This window comes from Vulpes vulpes, chromosome 16, assembly GCF_048418805.1.
Source record: "Vulpes vulpes isolate BD-2025 chromosome 16, VulVul3, whole genome shotgun sequence".
NCBI lineage: Eukaryota > Metazoa > Chordata > Mammalia > Carnivora > Canidae > Vulpes > Vulpes vulpes.
The window spans coordinates 48,359,497-48,378,654 of NC_132795.1; the positions used below are offsets into that span (position 1 = coordinate 48,359,497).

The 19,158-nt window shown below is 59.0% G+C and overlaps 1 protein-coding gene across 3 annotated transcripts in view; it reads right to left on the bottom strand.

Moving 5' to 3' along the window:
• Window positions 1-1,264: 1,264 nt before the first annotated feature.
• Window positions 1,265-19,158, bottom strand: part of TAFA5 (TAFA chemokine like family member 5) — a 157,549-nt gene continuing 139,655 nt past the window's right edge. For all 3 annotated transcript variants that reach the window (XM_072742594.1, XM_072742593.1, XM_026019736.2), the window contains one exon: window positions 1,265-3,294. In XM_072742594.1, coding sequence (XP_072598695.1) covers window positions 3,286-3,294 — 9 coding nt within the window. In that variant the 3' untranslated portion in view covers window positions 1,265-3,285. The remainder of the gene's footprint in view (window positions 3,295-19,158) is intronic.

The following is a 19,158-nucleotide window of genomic DNA, read 5'->3' on the forward strand; positions in this document are numbered from 1 at the left end:
GACAGGCCTCTGGTGGCGAGGCGGCCCTCGCTCAGTGGCTCAGGCGGCTGGGCCTGGGGGTACGAGCCCGAGAGGACGCCTCTTCACGTCCTGGAGGCCGTCGGGTGCGTGAGCACACAGGCCAGACGCTCTAGTGCACAGAGGATACAACCTGCGGCAGGAGCGGAGGAGGCGGGCTTACCTCTGCACGGAGGCCAGGGGGCAGGGAGCGGGGGATGCTCGGCATGCGTCCCCAGATCTCGGAGACGGGCACACAGGATGCCTGTTCCCACGAGGTTCCCTGGCTCTGGCACCAGGGGAGACACATGTGTGAGGCCGGGCTGCTTGTCACGGCGGCAGGACCCAGCCCACCTGACAGATACACCCTGGCTCTGGCTGGAGGCCATCGTCCTCGTTCACGAGCCCCGGTGCTCACCATCCTTTCCTCCACGGCCACGGTTTCTCACCTCAGGGACAGCGACGTCGAGGCTCACGGGCCGGGCAAGCAGCTGTCAGGTGGTCGAGCTTCCCGGGAGGTGCCACTTGAACCCCTTCTCGTCTCCATGCATGGATGCCACTCCCGCACCTCCAGGCTCGTCCTCTCTCTGCATGGACAGTGCGAGGAGGAGTGGGGGCCCTGTCCTGGTCACGCCGGCCTGCCCTGTTGTGCTCTGACAGCACAGCCCCAGGCTGCCCCCTGCCGCCCAGGGGGCCCGTGGCCACCGCAGGACTGGCCTTCCGCCTCAGTCCCCCTCCCAGGACAAGCACGCTCCGGGCCTAGGAGCGGGGGGTTTGTCAACCCCCCACTGCGGCGCCAAAGCCAGGGACGTCGCCTCGAACTCACGCGGCCCACCGCTGACCCACCCAGCCATGCTCCCAGGGCCGAGTTCCATAAAGAGCAGCTGGACAGACAGACGTGGCTCCCTCCGTCTACGTGCGGCTTGAGGACCCGGGTGGCGGAAACAGTCTGACGCCAAAACCACTGTTTGCAGATCTGAACAGGCTTCCCCGGAGAGGGGCTCCTCCCGACATGGGTCTCCTTCGGGGTCCTGTTTCTCCGTTTCCAGGCCCCGGCTTCTGTGTGGGGCGGGGGCGGGCGGCCACCCACAGGGCGACCGACAGAGGCCCCCGAGCAGCGCCGTCCACGCGCCAGGCCCCGGAAGACCCAGCCAGGCCCCAGGCCCGGGAAGGGGGTCCCGTGGCCGCGTGTGCTCGGAGCCGCCCCGCCAGCCGCACCTGCTACGCCCCCTCCCAGGACACCCCAGCCCGTGAACAAAAGTCATGCTTACCAAAGGATTTTTTCTTTATTTTCATAATTTAGCTGAATCAACACAAAATTGAATACTGTAAAACAAGGAGGAAAAAAAAAAAAACGTTGTAACATCTTAATCCTCCAGTGTCTGCCTCTGAAGGAGCCCACGCTCGCCGTGGGAGGACGCGGGCTTGGGGAGGCAGCCGCGACCCTCCTGCGGCCCCGGCACCTGGCCGCGTCGCTCCCTCGGGGACGCTCAGCCCTCTGAACCTGCGGTGACCGAGAGGTGAATTAAATACTCATGGACATCGAAACGGGTCTTAAATAAATGGGTCTTCTCTCCTATCTTTAGTCTATGGGTTGCTGGGACAGCTTCTATATACTTAATATTACTATTTTTTTTTTTTTTTTTACTTTTTCTTTCCTTTTTTTTTTTTTTTTTTTTTTTTTTTTAGTAGCATAGAACTAGCAGAGTGCGCCTGTTAATTGGACTGTCAGGTAGTATAGTTCAGCACAAACTCAGGAGAATGAGGGGCCCCGGCGGATGACGGCCCGGGGTCGGAGACGCAGGAGTGTCCCTCGCGCGTCGGGCCCGGCGGCCCCGTGCCGTGGGGAGGGCGCGGGAGGCTGGGGCGCCTGCCATTCTCCGAGCGCCCTGGCCCGTCCCCGGCGACTCGGCCGCCGGCCGTGAGGACAGAGAGGCAGCGGGGCGGGCGGGCTTCAGCCCCAAGAGGAGGTCGGCGGCAGCGCCCGCGGATGGGCCCGTGGGGAGGGAGTCACGCAGAGGGACACGGGATCCGTCGGGAGAGGCGTGACCGACACCTGACCCCTGGGCCTCCCCGCAGCCGGGCTGGACAGGGAGCAGCGCCTGGGCCCACGGTCGACCGCGCACGACGGCCACCTCCCCGCGGCGTCAGGCGCATCCTCGGCTGCTGTCCCCGGAGTCCGGCCCTTGGCACCCGCCCCGCAGCCCTTCAGAGTCGCCAGCGCTCCCGCCCACCGCGCGGGCTGGGCAGGGCGACCACATTAATTGTTAAATAGGATTTTTTTCTACAAATATACAACATATAAAAACTGTTAAATATATAACTTTAGGCTTTGCAAAATACATTTAATGATCTCTTTCAAACAAGTGTTACTTTAGGTTTCTTTAATTTGCTTTCTGGAGCTAAATGGTGCGTCGTTGCAGACAGCAGTCACGGGAGACCCAACATGCTCGCGGCGAATACTGGATTATCCCACTATCAGAAATGAGCTGTAGAGAGGCATGTGTAACTGGTTAAAACAGAAAGTGATTTTAGTCGGTCAAGTCCATCTAAGTACAGCGGGGCCGGCCGCGTGCGGCGGTCTGCGTTCCCGGCGAGGGGCGCTCGCCCGCGGGGCCGGCCTGGGGGCATCGCCGGCCGGGCCTGGGGTGCTGCCGCGGGTCCGCCCCGGTTGGGCCCCTCTCAGCACGCCCCGCAGTGTCCGTGGGGGGCACGTGTCTGCCGGGGGCCGCCCTCCGCGCCCTGCCGGGGCCGCCGGCGGATCTCAGCCCCCGTGTCCCCCAGTCGAACCCACAGACTCTGACGGTGAGGGCGAGTCCAAGTTAAAATAGATTTTGCTCTTTGGTCTATCGAGTATGCTGAAAGGGTACGAAAATAAAAGTGATTCAGACAGTCTGGGGCACAAGGCGAGGCCGCTTCGGGGCCCAAGGGCCAGTCCTCCCGCGGGCCCGGCGCCGACGGCCGCTCCCGGGCTGGGCCGCTGCGGCCACCGCCTCGTCCTCCTCGCCAAGGCCCGGGAGGCGGCTGAGGCCGGGCTCCCACGGACGCCCTCGGGGCCCCCGCACGTGTCCCGGGCCGGACTCCTTGCAGCGGCCGGACTCCTTGCAGCGGCGTACTCAGCTCAGGACGACGCCAGGGAGGCGGGCTGTCCTTGACGGGCTACACAGAAACAGGGTGGGCAGGTGGCAGAGAACAGGTGGCATCCACGGTGGACGGAGGACCGTGGTTGAGGTGCGGACGTGCCGGGGAGCCAAGGCCACTCCCGGGGCCCCTGGGGGGCGGCGTCTGTCAGGAGACCTGAGGAAAGAGACAAGAGAGCGTCAGCCCCGCAGACCCCGCAGTCCCCACGGGCACTGGACGAGCCCGGGACGCACCCGCCGGCCGCATGCATCACAGGCCAGTCCTGTTCCTCCCCGGACCCGGGCGGGCACACCTGCCACAGGGGCGGCCCACGGGGACCCTGCCTCCCCCCGACCTGGGCACGACCGGGGGGTCCTGCCCTGAGCGCCATGGGCTCAGTGAACCAGCCACGTGTCCTCTGCCCCGCACTGGGCAGGGTTTGGCTCTGAGGCCCACCCTCCCGCTGCCCCAACAGCCTCTTGTTCTGCGCCATGTACACAGCAGGGGCCGCATAATTGCAGGGTGACAAGTGAGGGGAGTGTGTGCGTCACACACTGTGGAGCCCACGGGAGGCCACGGCGGTGGGGGTGGCATGTGCACCCCTGGTGACTGGGCCCCTGCCCCCGGAGCCCTGGGAACCCGTCAGACTGAGCACACGAGCTCGCGGCCACGGAGCACACATGGGGGTCCCCAGCTGCTGCTCTGGAGTGAGAATAACACGACCCTGAAAACCACGAAGGCAGAAAAGCAGGGTGTGGTTTGCACAGAGCAGCACACCCCACACCACAGGCCCCGACCCAGGTCCCCACCAGGCTCCTGTCACCCCCCAGGGTGACCCCAGTCTGAGGCAGGGATCCCGGGGTCCTGGTGAGTTTTAGGATCCCTGGGCTCAGGTCAGGGGCTCAGGGGCTGCTGGGCAGTCTCCACACGGGGGCCCCCAGTCGGGGGAGAGGAGGGTGTCACGCCCCTCCCCTCACGTGGCAGAGGTGGGACACAGCATGGGCGGGCCTGTCCTTGGCAGGTGGGGGAGGCCCCTCAGCAACCCCAGGTCAGCGTCTTCCGTCCATGCCCTGGCACCTCCCGCCCCCGGCTGGCCCCATCCGCACCCCAGCCCTCCTGAGCACCGCGGCCCTGTCCCACCTGCCTGGGCTCTCACCACACTGCCCCCAAACTCCGCCCGCACTGCAGGTCCCCGTCCTCTTGCACTGGCCGCTCTGCGGCCTTCCCTCCACTTCTCGGTCCCACCAGGCTGGGCGCTAGGCGTCCTCGGTCACCTGGCCTCTCCCCGTAGGCCCACCTGCAGAGCGGCCTCCCTGACGGCTGCCCCGGAGCTGTTTACAGGGTAGGGGTGGTGGGGTCGCCGTCCTCAGGCCGGGCCCGGGGCCAGTCCTGTCCACGCCTCACTCATCTTCCCTGTCCCTGGACACCTGGGTCCCCCAAGCTGCCCCAGGGCACAGGAGGCCTCTCGCAGGGACAGCTGGGCTGCACCCGTCCCCCGCGGCCCCCGGGCAGCGCACAGGACAGCCAGCCCACTGCCCCCAGGGCACCCTCGGGTCCCCATCCCCCGGGTCAGATCCAACCTGCCCCACCCCCAGGCCCCAGCCTGCCCTGACAGGGGCCCTGCCTGCCGCCCCGTCCTCCCTGTGAGGCCCCCCAACCCCGGGCTCTGGCCCGGCTCGTGGCCTCCCGAGCGCGCCCGTCCCGGACGCTAAGGACGGCTGTCACCCGCGGCTCCTTCCCGGCTTTAGGCAACATAGTCCTGCCCACGTCCTCGCCGTTTCTCAGGGCCACGGGGTCCCCCTGCTTGTAACGTCGTGGTCTGGGTTCTCCTGGGCGTCTCACCGCCAAGCAGGGGCCGTGGTGATGCTCACGGCGAGTGACGGCGCCGGACTCAGGCCTCAGCCCCCGTGTCACCCCGGCCTCGCTCTGGAACCGTGTTTTCACTGGCTCAGAGTGGCCCCATCGAGACTCAATGACGGGCGCGGTTTCCACGTGGTCGGCGTGGCGGGGGCTGCACCACAGCCCGAGAGACGCCCAGACTCCGCGGGCCCGAGTAGGAGCCCGTCACTGTCCCCAGTGACACCGGTGCCTCCCAGGGCTCCACCACGGGGGCCGCTGTCCCGGGACCTGGGCGACCCTGGCACCTGGAGCCTCCGTGACGATGCAGCATCTCCTCCTGCTTTTGCTCGCCGCGCCCACGGCCCCCACGAGGCTAGGAGGGGGACCCCAAGAGCCGCAGCGACCCCGTCTTGCAGAGCTGCGGTGACGGGGTCCAGGCGCTGGACGCAGGTCCTCAGAGGTGCTGGGAGGAACCAGCAGAGCCTCTGGCCCCGGGGACGCTCAGCCGGAGGCCTGTCTCGGGGCCTGTGCGGCCACCAGTGTGCCACAGAACCTGGGGGAGCAGATGGGGGATGGGCTGGGCCGGCTGCTCTGGCCCCCGGCCCCCTTCCTCAGAAATGCTGGCCTATGGCCCAGCCTGGGGACCCCGGGGGGCCTCCTGCCGTCCGGGCTGCCGTGCTCCTGGGGCCACACAGCTGAGCCCCCACCTGCTCAGGGAGCAGCACAGCCCATGACCCCCCGGCTCGGAGGGGCCGAGGGGAGAGTCCCCCGTGAAGCTCCCTGCCTCCTGAGAGCTCGCCCAGCCTGGGGGACCCTCTTCACCTGGACCCCGGACACAGCCCCTGGGTCAGCAGGTGGGTCTCTCTTGCCAGGCCCTAGCCCCCGGCGGGTGGTTCGTGTGCCCCGTTGGCCCCCGGAGGGTCCTCACAACACCTGACACCCGTCTGCCCGCCCCAGGCGTCCCTACAGTCCCACCCCAGGAAGCGCGTGTTCCCCACGGTGACGGGCAGGTACTCGGACACGACAAGCATCGTTCAGAAAACAGAACTTCCCAGCCCCTGTGGGTCCGACGGCGGCCTTCTCTGTTCCTCATTAAAGGCTCAAGTGTGATGTCCGGTGGGGCCGAGTGTTCCGGGTGAAGGAGCACGCCGTCCTGGATCGGGAGCCCCGCACAAAAGGTCCTAATAAACAGCAGGCATGAGACACAGAGGCGGCGGCCCCCGGTGCCGACAAGATCAGGACGACGAGCGCCGTTGCCATGGAGAATATAAAGGCACAGCCAGGGAAGAAGCTTCTGGAAGGGCGGTGCATCATCCCACCCATGCCCCGCCATCCAGTTTCCCTGAAGCTTCACAGCCAGGCCCAGGCCCTGTGTCCTCCCCAAACCCACAGGGCAGCTGCAACTTGTTTATTTAAAAACAAACAAACAGGGGATCCCTGGGTGGCTCAGTGGTTGGGTGTCTGCCTTCGGCTCAGGGAGTGACCCTGGGTCCTGGGATCGAGTTCTGTGTCGGGCTCCCCGCAGGAAGCCTGCTTCTCTCTCTGTGTGTCTCATGAATAAATAAACTCTTTAAAAAAAATAATAAACCAAATAAACCAACCAAACAGCACACCGAGGCTGGGGCGGCGCCTTCTGGTCACACAGCCAGCTCATGGCCTCAGAGAAGCCCCCGGCCACCACCCCCCACACACACACCCTCTCTTCCAACTCCAAGCAACACAGGTGCGTCCGGGCCGGGAGGACGCAGCCCCTGCTGGGCCGGCAGCACTGGGGACCCCGCACAGGACGTTGGTGTGCCGGGCGCTCTGTGCACGTGCACGTGGACAACCCCTCCCCAGGCGGAAGGTGACTGTCTACTGCGCCCCCGTGGGTATTTACCCAAGGCCTTGGGTGGGGAGGAGGCCATGGGGGCCTCTCTGCCCTGCGGCCTGACTAACCTGGTCCCCCGGCAGCCTGAGAGCCACGTCTGTCCTCTCCTCCGCTGTCCCCTGGGAAACAGCACCCTGCCCTCTCCGGCCACCCCAGGGACCCTCAGGGGCACGGAGGAAGCCCCTCATCGCCCGAGGTCCTGGGCCAGGCCCCTCCTCTGTGACATGTCCCCTGACCCGGGCAGCCAGCCACGAGGACCCCTGACACACGGCAGCCCGCAGGCTCTGGGGAATCAGTCCCGGGCTGTGGCCGCTGGTCGGAGCCGGCCAGGCCTCCCCTGAGGGCCTCCGCGGGCCCAACGCTGTCGCGGGCCCAACACTGTCTGGGGCGTCCAGGGCCCGGTGCACAGGGCAGCCGGGATGGGGCGCCTGTCCCTGGCTCCTGGTGTGCCATGGGATCAGCCCCCTTGTGACCGCAGCCCACGGCTGGCGCTGGCGTGTGTCGTCCCCCCTGAAGCTCGGGACAGGCCTGCGAGCGGCCCCTCGTCTACAAGGCCCGTACGCTGCCACCTGTCCCGGGGTCTGAGCTCACAGGTGGGCGACGGGCATCTCACTATGCAGGTCAGGGTTGAACAGGAGGTGGGAGGGCTACCCACAGCCCCTGGGGGGGAGCCCAGTGAGTCTCCAAGTCAGCATCTCTGGTGCTAATCAGACTCCCACTCGTGACGCAGACGCGGCCATCCCAGCGCAGGCTCAGAGGCAGGTCCCCGCAGGCTGACTCAGCACTCGCCTGCCCGGGCACAGACGGCGGCGGAAGCATGCGGGGCATGCAGGGCGGTGTGCACACACATGCCATGCGTGAGGGCGCCCGGAGGACGGGCAAGCAAGCACACAGGCCGTGGATGAAGCTGCCACAAGCCCCTCGCCACAGCGGCCTTAATGTGCGTCCCTGTTAGTCATTCTGAGCATCGGCATCGCCTCTGGGGCAACTGACCCGCTGCAGACATCTGAGCTGTGTTGCCCTGGTAGCCCCCGCCCTCGCTCCCATCCCCTCCACCCTGGCTGCCAACACCCAGCACCTGAACACAGCAGCGTCCGGTGGGGCAAGTGGCCAGCTGCTCTAGCCTGGGCCCCACGGCCGCGCAGCCCTTTTGTGCCACGAGGCAGGGAGCCCCCTCCCGCCCTGCTCGAACGTCCCAGGCAGGTCTACACCCACAGGAGGGTCCCCGCGGAGGCCTCCCCCTTGGCTCCCTGCAGGGCAAGGCCTGGGCACCGCCTCGTGCCCTGATTCCGTCACTGGCAGGATCTGGGGTTTTATGAAGTGTCCGGGCCTTTCCTGCTTGTGTGGCCTTGGGAAAAGGGCTGTTTCTACCTCCACTAAATGGGAATCTGAAAAGGGGTCGACCACGTCTCCCCTCCACATGGGAGCAGAGAACGTGAGGATGGAGGCCGGTGTGCATACGTTCCCTGCGCGACACCACCGGGGCGGCCAGGCTGCCGTCTGGGCTCCTGTGGGTCCGCGGGGCCCCCCAAGGAAATAACAGGAGGGTGGTCTCTCGGGTCCCAAACAGAGGAACTTCACCAGGGGCACAGCTCACCCAAGATACCTGTTCTCACTGGAGAAGCTGGAGAAGTCCCGCTGTCAGGGCGCCGCTCCCCGTGGCCTGAGCCCCCCCGGCCTGCAGGCGCAGCTCACCGGCCACCAGGGTGCGGGCAGCCAGCAGCACAGCCTCGGGTCATGGGCTCGCGGGACACTGCTGGGGCTGCGGAGGAAGACGGCTCTGAAGATCCAGAAGGACCCTGCTCCAGTTTCATAAGGAGCTTCAAGTTCCTATCCTACTTCTTAAAAATGGAAAGCTGAGCTCAGGGATGATGCCAGTGCAAGGAAGCCCGTGAGGACGCCACCCGTGGGCCTGCGCATAAGAGGACAGGCCCTGGAGGTGACACAGGGCGCTGGGAGTGGCCCCCGCCAGGCGCTGCAGGGAGCTGGGTCTGCCCAGAGCCACAGGAGAGACCCCGCCCGGCCCTCACCCAGTGAGCACCTGTGACCTCAGTCCCGGGCTTCCGACCTCAGAGCCGGGACAGGGCCACCCCGAGTCGTGCTAGCTGCTGCTTGCAGTGACGAATTATGTGGCACAGAAAACCGGGGACACCCTACGTGGAAAACTCGGCTCGTAAAATTGCATTTTACATTTTAAATAAAAGCAATGCAAAAATTAATAAATAAATAAATTAATTAATTTTTAAAAAAAGCAATGTGTTTAGGAGACATGGGTGGTGCGCGGTCCAGGGCCCCCGCCTGAGCCCCGCTGCACCTGCTAGAGGACTCCATTGCAGACGGCGTCCCAGGCCAGACCCCTCGTGCGTCTCCAAGGTGACACTCCCCCTCCCCTGCTACACAGGGTCCTGCACACGCCACCTCTGCTGGAGGAGGAAACCCCCACTCGGCATCCAGCTGGCAGGTGAGGACCGTCCACCCTGAGCCAGGCCCCCAGACCCCAGGCTGCATCTGCCCTGCTGGTGGGTCAGACAGGCAGGTCCTAGGACTCGTCCCTCGGATGCTGATTTGGGGGGGTCCTGGGAGGCTGGGGCCCCCACAGCCTCCTGCCCAGGTGTAGCCCGGCTCCTCCAGGGAAGCATTCCTGCTGGGTGAGGACCCCAGGCTGACACTGACCCTGAGTCCCCTCGGGGCTGCTACAGAGTCCGCTCAGCCTCGCCCATGATCCCCCCGGGAGGACGGGAGCCCCCTCCCTGCCACGCTGGCACCTCCAGCTCGCTGCCTGCAGGACTGACCGGCCTTCCCCCTCCCCTAAGTCTCGTGTGTGTTTGCAGGAGCCCAGCTCGCCACGCAGCTTTTCCAAAGGGAGTGTCGACCACTGGGGACAGGCTTTGCAGACTGGATTCCTGTCCTCTTTGACCCCAAGGCAGCGCCGGCTTTGAAGTCCGTCCCTCGCCTGCGCTAATCCGGGGAAGCTGCCCCTGTGAGCCCCGCATGGCAGCCCGGCCGGCAGCAGATCCGAGGCCCGTGTTCACAGGCGGAGGGATCAAGGGGACGCAGAGATGACAGGGCGGGCGGGTGGCGCTCTTCAAAGACGACACCAGAAACGTTGCGGCTGCCACCTTGCTATCTGCCGTCCGTAGCGCTGAGGGTGGCCTGGTGTGCTCGGGGAGCTCAGGATCCAACCCCTTCCCCAGTCTCCCTCTGGGGGAAAGCAGCCCTGCACGGTGGGGAGGTCACCTCGAGGCTGGACCAGGCACTGCCCGCAGTACGTGGAGCCCCGCCAGGCCGCTGCCTGCCCGCAGCCTCACTGCCCCACGATCACACTGTCAGGGTGGAGGCTGTGCCTCCGTGCAGTGAGCTCCACGGCCAGCGTGGAGCCCCCCACCCCGAGCACCTCCCGTGGGCGTCCGCCGCCGCTCCCTGATGGGCACCTCTCTTCCAACAGTTGTTGGCCGTTCCCATCCGGGGCTGTGAGCTCCCTGTCCTCGTGGGCTCTACTCCTCTGCACCCACAAGCCGTCCCTCCGCCACATGGACTGAAGCCAGTCGGGCAGCTCACCTGCCTCTGCTTCTGTGAAAGTGGGTTTGGGACATGGAGGTGAGTCTGGGCTGCCCCTTGGGCCCTCGGTGTCCGGCCAACCGCGGGGCAGGACTTGGCGCCTCCGTGGCTCCGCATCCCCGTCTGTACGATGTGGATGACAATAGTCTGTAGCTCACAGGCGCCTGGGCCTGAACAGGTGGATTTACGCACCTGCTCAGAACAGCATCTGAGCACGCGTGGTTAGCAACAAGCGTGCCTGTGGTTTTTCTGGATTTTCCAGGCTGGATTTACAACCCAAACCCAGAGATTCCCTGGCGTTTTCTCCAGCGGCCCCCACTGTTTGGGGCACCACGGTCCTGTCTGCAGGAAAATCCGTGGAAGGTGGTGGTAGTAAGGCTCCAGGTCCAGTTACCCCCAGATATGAAGCCTGTTACCACCACCTCTGCCCTGGTCTGTGCAGTTCGCCGCACCCCACAGTCCACTCCCGGCAATGGGGGCCACACGGTCCCCTCTGTGGAGCAGAACATAACAGGAGGAGGACCAACACTCTCAGGTTGTAAGTGCGTGTGTGGGATGGGGACAAGCCATGTCCCTGTCTCAAGGACAAGAGGGGTTGGTCCCCAGAGGGGTGCAGCCCGGGGCTCAGTGGCTCACAAGCGTCACCTGCTCACCCGGTGGGATGCGGACATCGGGGTGGCCTCTGTCCCAAAGCCCTCCTATGCTGCGGCGGGCCCACACTCCCAGATAAGACGCAGAATCACTCGTAATGTTCCCAAGATGTCGTCGGGGACCAGAATGAAACTGTATTAAATCTAAAAATCAAATTTGAAAGGACAGACAACGGCACAGGGTTTGGGCACCCCCCGACTTTACCCTGGTACGCACGTGACAGCTTTGTTTACTGATTCAAATCGCTTTAAATTTCTCCTGGAAAGACGCTGCCATTATCTTTATACAGGTGACCAAGCTTTTCTTACCCAAGTTATTTCATACGTTTCCTGCTGGGTTTCAGCAGAGACCCCTCCTCCCTCTCATTTACTCAGGTTGGTTTTATTTACGCATCTTCGTTAAACCGTTACGCTTCTGAAACGTATCTGCCCGGAGGTAAGAGCACAGCTGACTTCGTTCGACCTCTCCTGTGGACACAAGGCTGTATTCCAATAAAACTTTATTTATAAACATAGGTAAGGGGGCCGGATCTGGCCAACAGGCCACAGTTTGCGGACCTCTGATCTAGACTGCGACGTGTTTGTCTACGAAGACGTACGGCGGGATGAATGCCAAGTGGAGAGCCTTCTGTATTCACAATTGGTCCAATTTAATAAACTCTTTAATTAGTTTTCAAGGCACTTCAGCTGCTCCTGCAGAATTCTGGAAGCACCTGTGCACCTCATCTGTAATAATGATTGTATTTTCTCATATCAAATAATTATGTGATTGCATTTGCCAGATCTTCCAAAAGGTCACCCCGGGAATGTCTGCAGGCCTGTGCACGCAGCCTGCCTTGGTCCCCATGTGAACAGGACAGGGGGCCGGCTAGAAGGGCAATGCTGGCTTTCATTTCAGACTGACGTGATGCCTGCCTGGTGCCTTTTTCAGCACCTACTGAATCAGAGCACATTTTTATCCGGTCATCCTTTGGGGTTGGTCACCCTTCCTGATTCTAAAATGTAAAAATGAAAAAAAAATTTTTTTAAATGTAAAAATGAACTTTAATCTCATATAAATCTACAGTGTGGTGGCCTTCTGCCTTGTTTTCAAGGGCTGCAGAACTCCCTGCACCGTTACCTTGTGCAGGGATGCATCGCAGATGTGGCCACAACCCCAAGGCCATATGGGGTTTCCCGGGGGCCTCAAGGGCACTTGGCTGAACGAGCCCAAGGCTGGCACACTGCCGGACCAAGTCACAGGCTCGAGGTCCTTGTGGAACACGCTGGCTCCATGTGCACTCTTCGGGGATACTCCGGTGTCGGGTTCCACCAGCCCCCACAATGAACCAGGCAACTTTCCAGTACTTGGGGATAGGATACCTGCAGATCAATGGGTTCGAGAACGTGTCTCCTAAACCAGCTCTGTCTGGGATTTCTACTGGGGGACGTTCCCATCTTTCCACTCCTGAGATAGGTTGGTAATTTTCACCCCAGAAAATCACTTTTATTTTATTTTATTTTATTTTATTTTATTTTATTTTATTTTATTTTATTTTATTTTAATTTTATTTTATCTTAAATTTATTTTTATTTTTATTTTTTTAAATAAATTTATTTTTTATTGGTGTTCAATTTACCAACATACAGAATAACACCCAGTGCTCATCTGGTCAAGTGCCCCCCTCAGTGCCCATCACCCATTCACCCCCACCCCCCGCCCTCCTCCCCTTCCACCACCCCTAGTTCGTTTCCCAGAGTTAGGAGTCTTTATGTTCTGTCTTGCTTTCTGATATTTCCCACACATTTCTTCTCCCTTCCCTTATATTCCCCAAATGAATGAGAACATATAAGGTTTGTCCTTCTCCGATTGACTTACTTCACTCAGCATAATACCCTCCAGTTCCAGCCACGTTGAAGCAAATGGTGGGTATTTGTCGTTTCTAATTGCTGAGGAATATTCCATTGTATACATAAACCACATCTTTATCCATCATCTTTCGATGGACACCGAGGCTCCTTCCACAGTTTGGCTACTGTGGACATTGCTGCTAGAAACATCAGGGTGCAGGTGTCCTGGCGTTTCACTGCATCTGAATCTTTGGGGTAAATCCCCAACAGTGCAATTGCTGGGTCGTAGGGCAGGTCTATTTTTAACTCTTTGAGGAACCTCCACACAGTTTTGCAGAGTGGCTGCACCAGTTCACATTCCCACCAACAGTGCAGGAGGGTTCCCCTTTCTCCGCATCCTCTCCAACATTTGTGGTTTCCTGCCTTGTTCCCCATTCTCACTGGTGTGAGGTGGTATCTCATTGTGATTTTGATTTGTATTTCCCTGATGGCAAGTGATGCAGAGCATTTTCTCATGTGCCTATTGGCCATGTCTATGTCTTCCTCTGTGAGATTTCTCCTCATGTCTTTTGCCCATTTCATGATTGGATTGTTTCTTTGCTGTTGAGTTTAATAAGTTCTTTATAGATCTTGGAAACTAGCCCTTTATTGGATACGTCATTTGTAAATATCTTCTCCCATTCTGTAGGTTGTCTTTGAGTTTTGTTGACTGTATCCTTTGCTGTGCAAAAGCTTCTTATCTTGATGAAGTCCCAATAGTTCATTTTTGCTTTTGTTTCTTTTGCCTTCGTGGATGTATTTTATTTTATTTTTATTTTTTATTTTATTTTTTTTTAGAAAATCACATTTAATGACAGCCTGCAGATTCAGTGATCAATACACTGGCCATGTATGCACTCCTGAATAATCTGAGACCCCCAACACAGGCTGGGTTTCCTTCTTCCTAACAGATATACTTTCTAACAAGAAAATCTGCACACAACAGAGCTCAGAGCGTGTGTTTATGGTCTTGCCAGATATACAGTGAATGATCGTGTCCATGTCTTTCTTTTAAAAGTTCGCTATTGAGGCACCTGGGTGGCTCAGATGGTTGAGCGTCTGACTCTTGATTTCAGCTCAGGTCATGGTCTCAGGGTCGTGGGATGCAGCCCTGTGTCGGGGCCTGTCCGCTGAAGGCAGATGGTGAACCACGGAGCCACCCAGGTGTCCCTCCATTCTTCCTGATTTAAAACTAAAGTTATTCAAAGGCACGAGAATACCCAAGTCCATTTCTCACCATGCCTGCAAACACACCGTGTGTCATCCTCACAACATTCAGAATGCGATCCAATGATTATGATGCGTGGACTTTATCGTCGGGGACGCATTGGCTCCACTTGGACAGCGTTACCGCTCTAGCCCCTTTGATCCTAAGGCAGCCCTAGGAAGCGAGGAGCAGCATCCTGCCCATTTCACAGATGTGGACACTGAGGCATGAGAGCCAGGGGACGGGAGCTCCACCAGCAGCCTGACTTCAGACCCTGTGCACGGCTGCACAAGCGTGATTACACACCTTCCTTCCTCTTTCTGTCCCTATTTGACCAAAACATTGCAGGATGGTGCTGGCTGCTACGGTCATTATTAATATCTTTTTTTTGCTACATCTTTAATATAATGTAAAATGACTGGAAAAGAAGGTTGCCACATTTCTCTTCTACGGAAGTTCAATCCATGACTTGGGTTATGGATTCTTCTGCACAGATTTCATGAATGTCGAGAAATTAGAAGCACCCTGTTCATATGTATGATGTTCAATATGTCGGTGCCAATTCAGTCCTGGTGCTTTTATTATTCAGAAGATTCACATCCTGGTTCTTTAAATCGTTGTCATTGTTGGTTTTTATTTGACCTTAACGCAGATTTAGGGGTTGTTTGAATTTCCAACTAAACACTGTGTTCCCAATCATTTTGTTAATCTGCAATGGAGCTTGCTTCATATGAACTCACACTAACCTGTGCACAAAGGTTTCCGTGACACTTGCAATACTCTGAACGGTAACCTATCGATAGGTGCCAGTAATCGCATGCACTCATATGATCTCACGTGGAGCATCTCCATGTATCTTGCTTGTATCAATGTATAACCTGGGACACCTGGGCAGCTCAGCGGTTGAGCGTCTGACTTTGGCCCAGGTCGTGACCCTGGGGTCCTGGGATCGAGTCTCATGTCAGGCTCCCCAAAGGGAGTCTGCTTCTCCCTCTGCCTGTGTCTCTGCCTCTTTCTCTGGGTCTCTCATGAATAAATAAATAAAATCTTAAGAAAATACATATATGCATGACCTGTTGTTCTGGTTTAATCATTTTACCTACCGATTTCCTTTTCCTGTCCTTGGCCTGGCATATCTTGATTCATTCTTTGCTTTAAAACTTGGTTTGCAGAAATGTACTTAGAAGGCAACGTATATTTGACTATCTTAAAAACCTGATTTAAATAGTCTTTGCCTTTTAGGAGGGGAGATTAACCTATTTACGTTTATTGTCACCGCCGGCATACAAGTTCCATCAGGGGCATCAGATCCCATTCTGATTTCTGATCATGTGCCTCCTGTGGTTCATTTCTTCATGCACACACACCATGTGGTTTCACCTGCTTTCTCCTGTGCCATGATTTGAAGAAATCATGTTCTTATTTGCATTAGGGGTGGCCTTCCTGTTAATCAAATGCACTTTTAATGATTAAGCCATTTCTCTAATGACTTAAGTCATTATGGCTCCTTCTACTCCACAAACAGACATTAAGTGGCTCTTCTCTTTACTTGGCAGCTGCTCCCCACCCTCAGCTTTTATTAATTTAGCCGGAGGTTACAAATCAGTTTACTGTTACACAGAAGTTGTTTTTCCACAATATACACAGATTACACAATACACTGTGGATTCTGTGTTCACTGTCATAGCCACAGTCACGGGAACGATTCAATCAAGTTCCGTGTGTTTGTTGGTATCAAGAGTCACCATGATTCTTCTTGTCTGTGACCTTCTCCATCGTCAGCTCCTGATTTTTAATTCTTTGGCTTGAGATGAGCTTTCATTTCATTTCAGGAAAGGGGTACACTTTCTAAATCCTTGCAAATTGGGCACCTGGAGTGGGGGCTCAGTGGTTGAGCATCTGCCTTCAGCTCAGGGCGTGACCCCGGGGTCCTGGGATCGAGTCCCACGTTGGGCTCCCTGCATGGAGCCTGCTTCTCCCTCTGCCTGTGTCTCTGCATCTCTCTGTGTGTGTCTCTCATGAATAAATAAATAAAATCTTTAAAAAAACTAATAAATGCAAATTTAAAATCGTCTGTAGTCTCTGGGTGTGAAAAACAACCAGAAGTAGGATTGAATTTGTAAGTGAATGTATTTTTTGGTCAAATCCCTGGCTGTGGTCCTTCCTTTCCATCTGGTGCAGGGGGTGGCTGGTCAGTGCCTTCGGAGGGTCTGTGGATTCCTGTCCTCTCGTCTGAGTCTCATTTCCCTGATTTAGCCTGGATTTTAGGAGGCAGCTTTCTCTCCTTCCTTCAAATCAAACACACCTGTGGGATGTGCAGGTCGTGATGATGTGGTCTTGTTCTTAACTGGGGGTTTCCTTCGTGGTCCTATTTCCGTCCTGATGTGATCATCCCTCCTCTCCTGCTCATGGTGGCTTCACCTCCAGAGCACCCACTCCCTCAGCTTAGGCATCTGCCCTCCGTCCTCCACACCTGCCGACTTTTTTTCCTCCGCTTTCTCCTCTGAACGATCTCTGGGCTGGAGACCACGTTGCTTTTCTGCAGGGACAGTTCCTTCATTTGCAGCTTCCAATACACACCTCAGGTCCACTTGTACTTTGGGCAGCTTAGTGTCTGTCCCCGGTTCACCCGCCAACCTCGATGCTCACCTTTGCCCCAGGGCTCCTGGGGTTCCTGGGTCATGGCAGCCGCAGCCCCCGTAGCTCTCGGATTCCAGCAAGCAGCATCTGTGCACAGCAGAGGACTCCTCGGAGCTCACTCCGCCTTTAGTTCTTTAGAAGGTATTCCTTTCCAGAGCGTGCATTTCCCCACAGGCTCATGTTTGAACTTGGGCTCTGATGCTTTTTTAATCCCCTTTAAACGGGCAGAGGCCTATCGTGGGCTGGAATGAGCCATGAGGCCCAGCAGTGAGCGAGTCTTGAGCCTTCGTCCCGGCTCCTGGGGGTGTGGGAAGCCCCTCCGGGCAGGTCTGGAAGGTCTGGATGTGCAGGGACCCTCAGCTCCCACGTGACCCCCAACAGGCTCTCGACCAGGGGGAGGCACCCCCCAGGAGAATCCCATCCCCCTGGAGGTCACGGACTCTGCCTCTGCTGGACAGGTCCACCTTCTCTTGAGGAAGGAGAACCGAGTGGGTAACATGGCCCAGTGTGCCGCAGTCCTCTGCTGCTTCCTCCCGCTCACCCGACGGGCTCTTCCTGCTAACCCTGCCCTGCCCATGAAGCTCACCTCCGCCCACCACCTCCGTCCTGCATCCCCAGCAGGACGGGGAGTGCTCTTGCTGCCCAGACCCCACCGCGGCTGGCTGGCTTCCCAGGCAGCACAGCAGCCTCCGTGTCCGGGTCAGGCCAGGCTCCTTCTGCATCTTCGGGGGTCCTTGTCACAGCCAGGGCTCAGAGGGTTGAGCACCCACGGGATGTCACCGGACCTCAGCACGGGGCTCTTGGAGTCACGATGCGATGGCCAGTTCTTACTTCTAGAAATATTCGAAATTGGGCAAAAGCTGGGCCGAGGCAGTGCAGTGGGCAAAATAAGCCTGCTGCCGTATTAATCCAGAGAGCCAAGGCCACTTCCCTACACACTTGGCGGGAGGACTAGACGGTTCCTCTCCTCCAAATGTTGGATGAGCTTGCTTCCTCGTGGTGTGGATGGCCCGGTCATGGGGATGGGGGCAGTGGTCCCCCTGACTCATCCCACAAGGGCCGTGACGACACAAGTGAGATGCGCCCCAGATTCCAACAGACCTGAGAGACACAGCAACACAACAGCGCCCTGGGGCCTTCCCAGATGGCAGGGGGAGCCGGGAAAGGGCGTCGGGTGTGGCATCTTGCTGATGCAGGTGCAGGTGGTGGGAGCACCCCGGATACTCCAGGAGCCACACAAGGGAGACAGCAACGCTTTACCCTCACAGAGACTCCCTGGTCTGTCGCAAACCCTCCTTTTCCGTTCCCACCACGCCAAGGACCCACGGTGAGGCCAGCAGGGGTGGGGGGCACTCTGACCCCTCCCACGGGTAAGGAGACGGAGGCTAAGCATGCACTGGGACAGTCACCCTATGGGCAGGGGACACAGCCTCATGCGGTATGTGGACACAGTAGCTCCAGGGCACGCTCGTCACCCTGCGGGCATGGCAGGTGCACTCACACCAAGCTGAGCACTGTGCTCTGGCTCAGGGGGAGAAGACACCGGAGGGGACGGGCCCCAGAACCCGGCGATGTCACCCAGCCAGCCCTGAGGCCACCCAGGCGCCCCGTCACGCAGTCCATCTCGGGTCTAGCAGGGAGGTGACATTTAAAGCAATTTGAGTCGAGACACAAATCCTCCCATTTCAGTTTTAAAGACTCATCTGAAGTAAGCGTCTGTGTCAAATGGTGCACCTCGGTCCCTGAGCCGTGAGCAAACACTGCTGGGAAGGGGCCGGCCTGGCTCCCGCTCTGGGTGCTGCCATCGGGGCGGCAGAGCTGGGCTGAGGGCACGGCACGCGGACCCTGCAGCGACAGGTGCAGCGGGACCAGACCGGGGGCGTTGGGGGCAGGCCGGGGCACAGGCGGCAGGGATGCGGCCGACGGGCTTCTGCAGGTGCAGACTGACCCACTTCTGGCTTCCGGGATCGCCCCGTCTACGCGCAGCTGAGAGGACCCGTGTTTACCCTCGTCCTTTCCAAAGAGACACAGCCCTGAGCAATGGAAGATCATAAGGACTTATTAAACCAACAGAAAAAAAACATGTTTTCGACCACTTTGCCAGTATTTCTGCCCAATAAGCTCATGAAAGTGGATCAGAGGACAGAACAAACTCCAATGGCTCCTCCGGGGGCTCGGGGTCACTGTGAACTGCTCCATCCTAATCAAACGCTCACCGTGGACAAGGCGACTGCCTCATGCTCACGGGATCACAGAAGCCCCGGCTTCCAGCGTGGTGGGTGCGCTCCGGGCCCAGGGACTTGGCGGGGCAGGCCCAGGGCCGGCGTGGCGGGCTGGCCCCCGGGACGGGCAGCCTGGGTCGCTCCCACACGCTGTCCCATCCAGCCCGGTGTTCTTGGAAGGTCTCC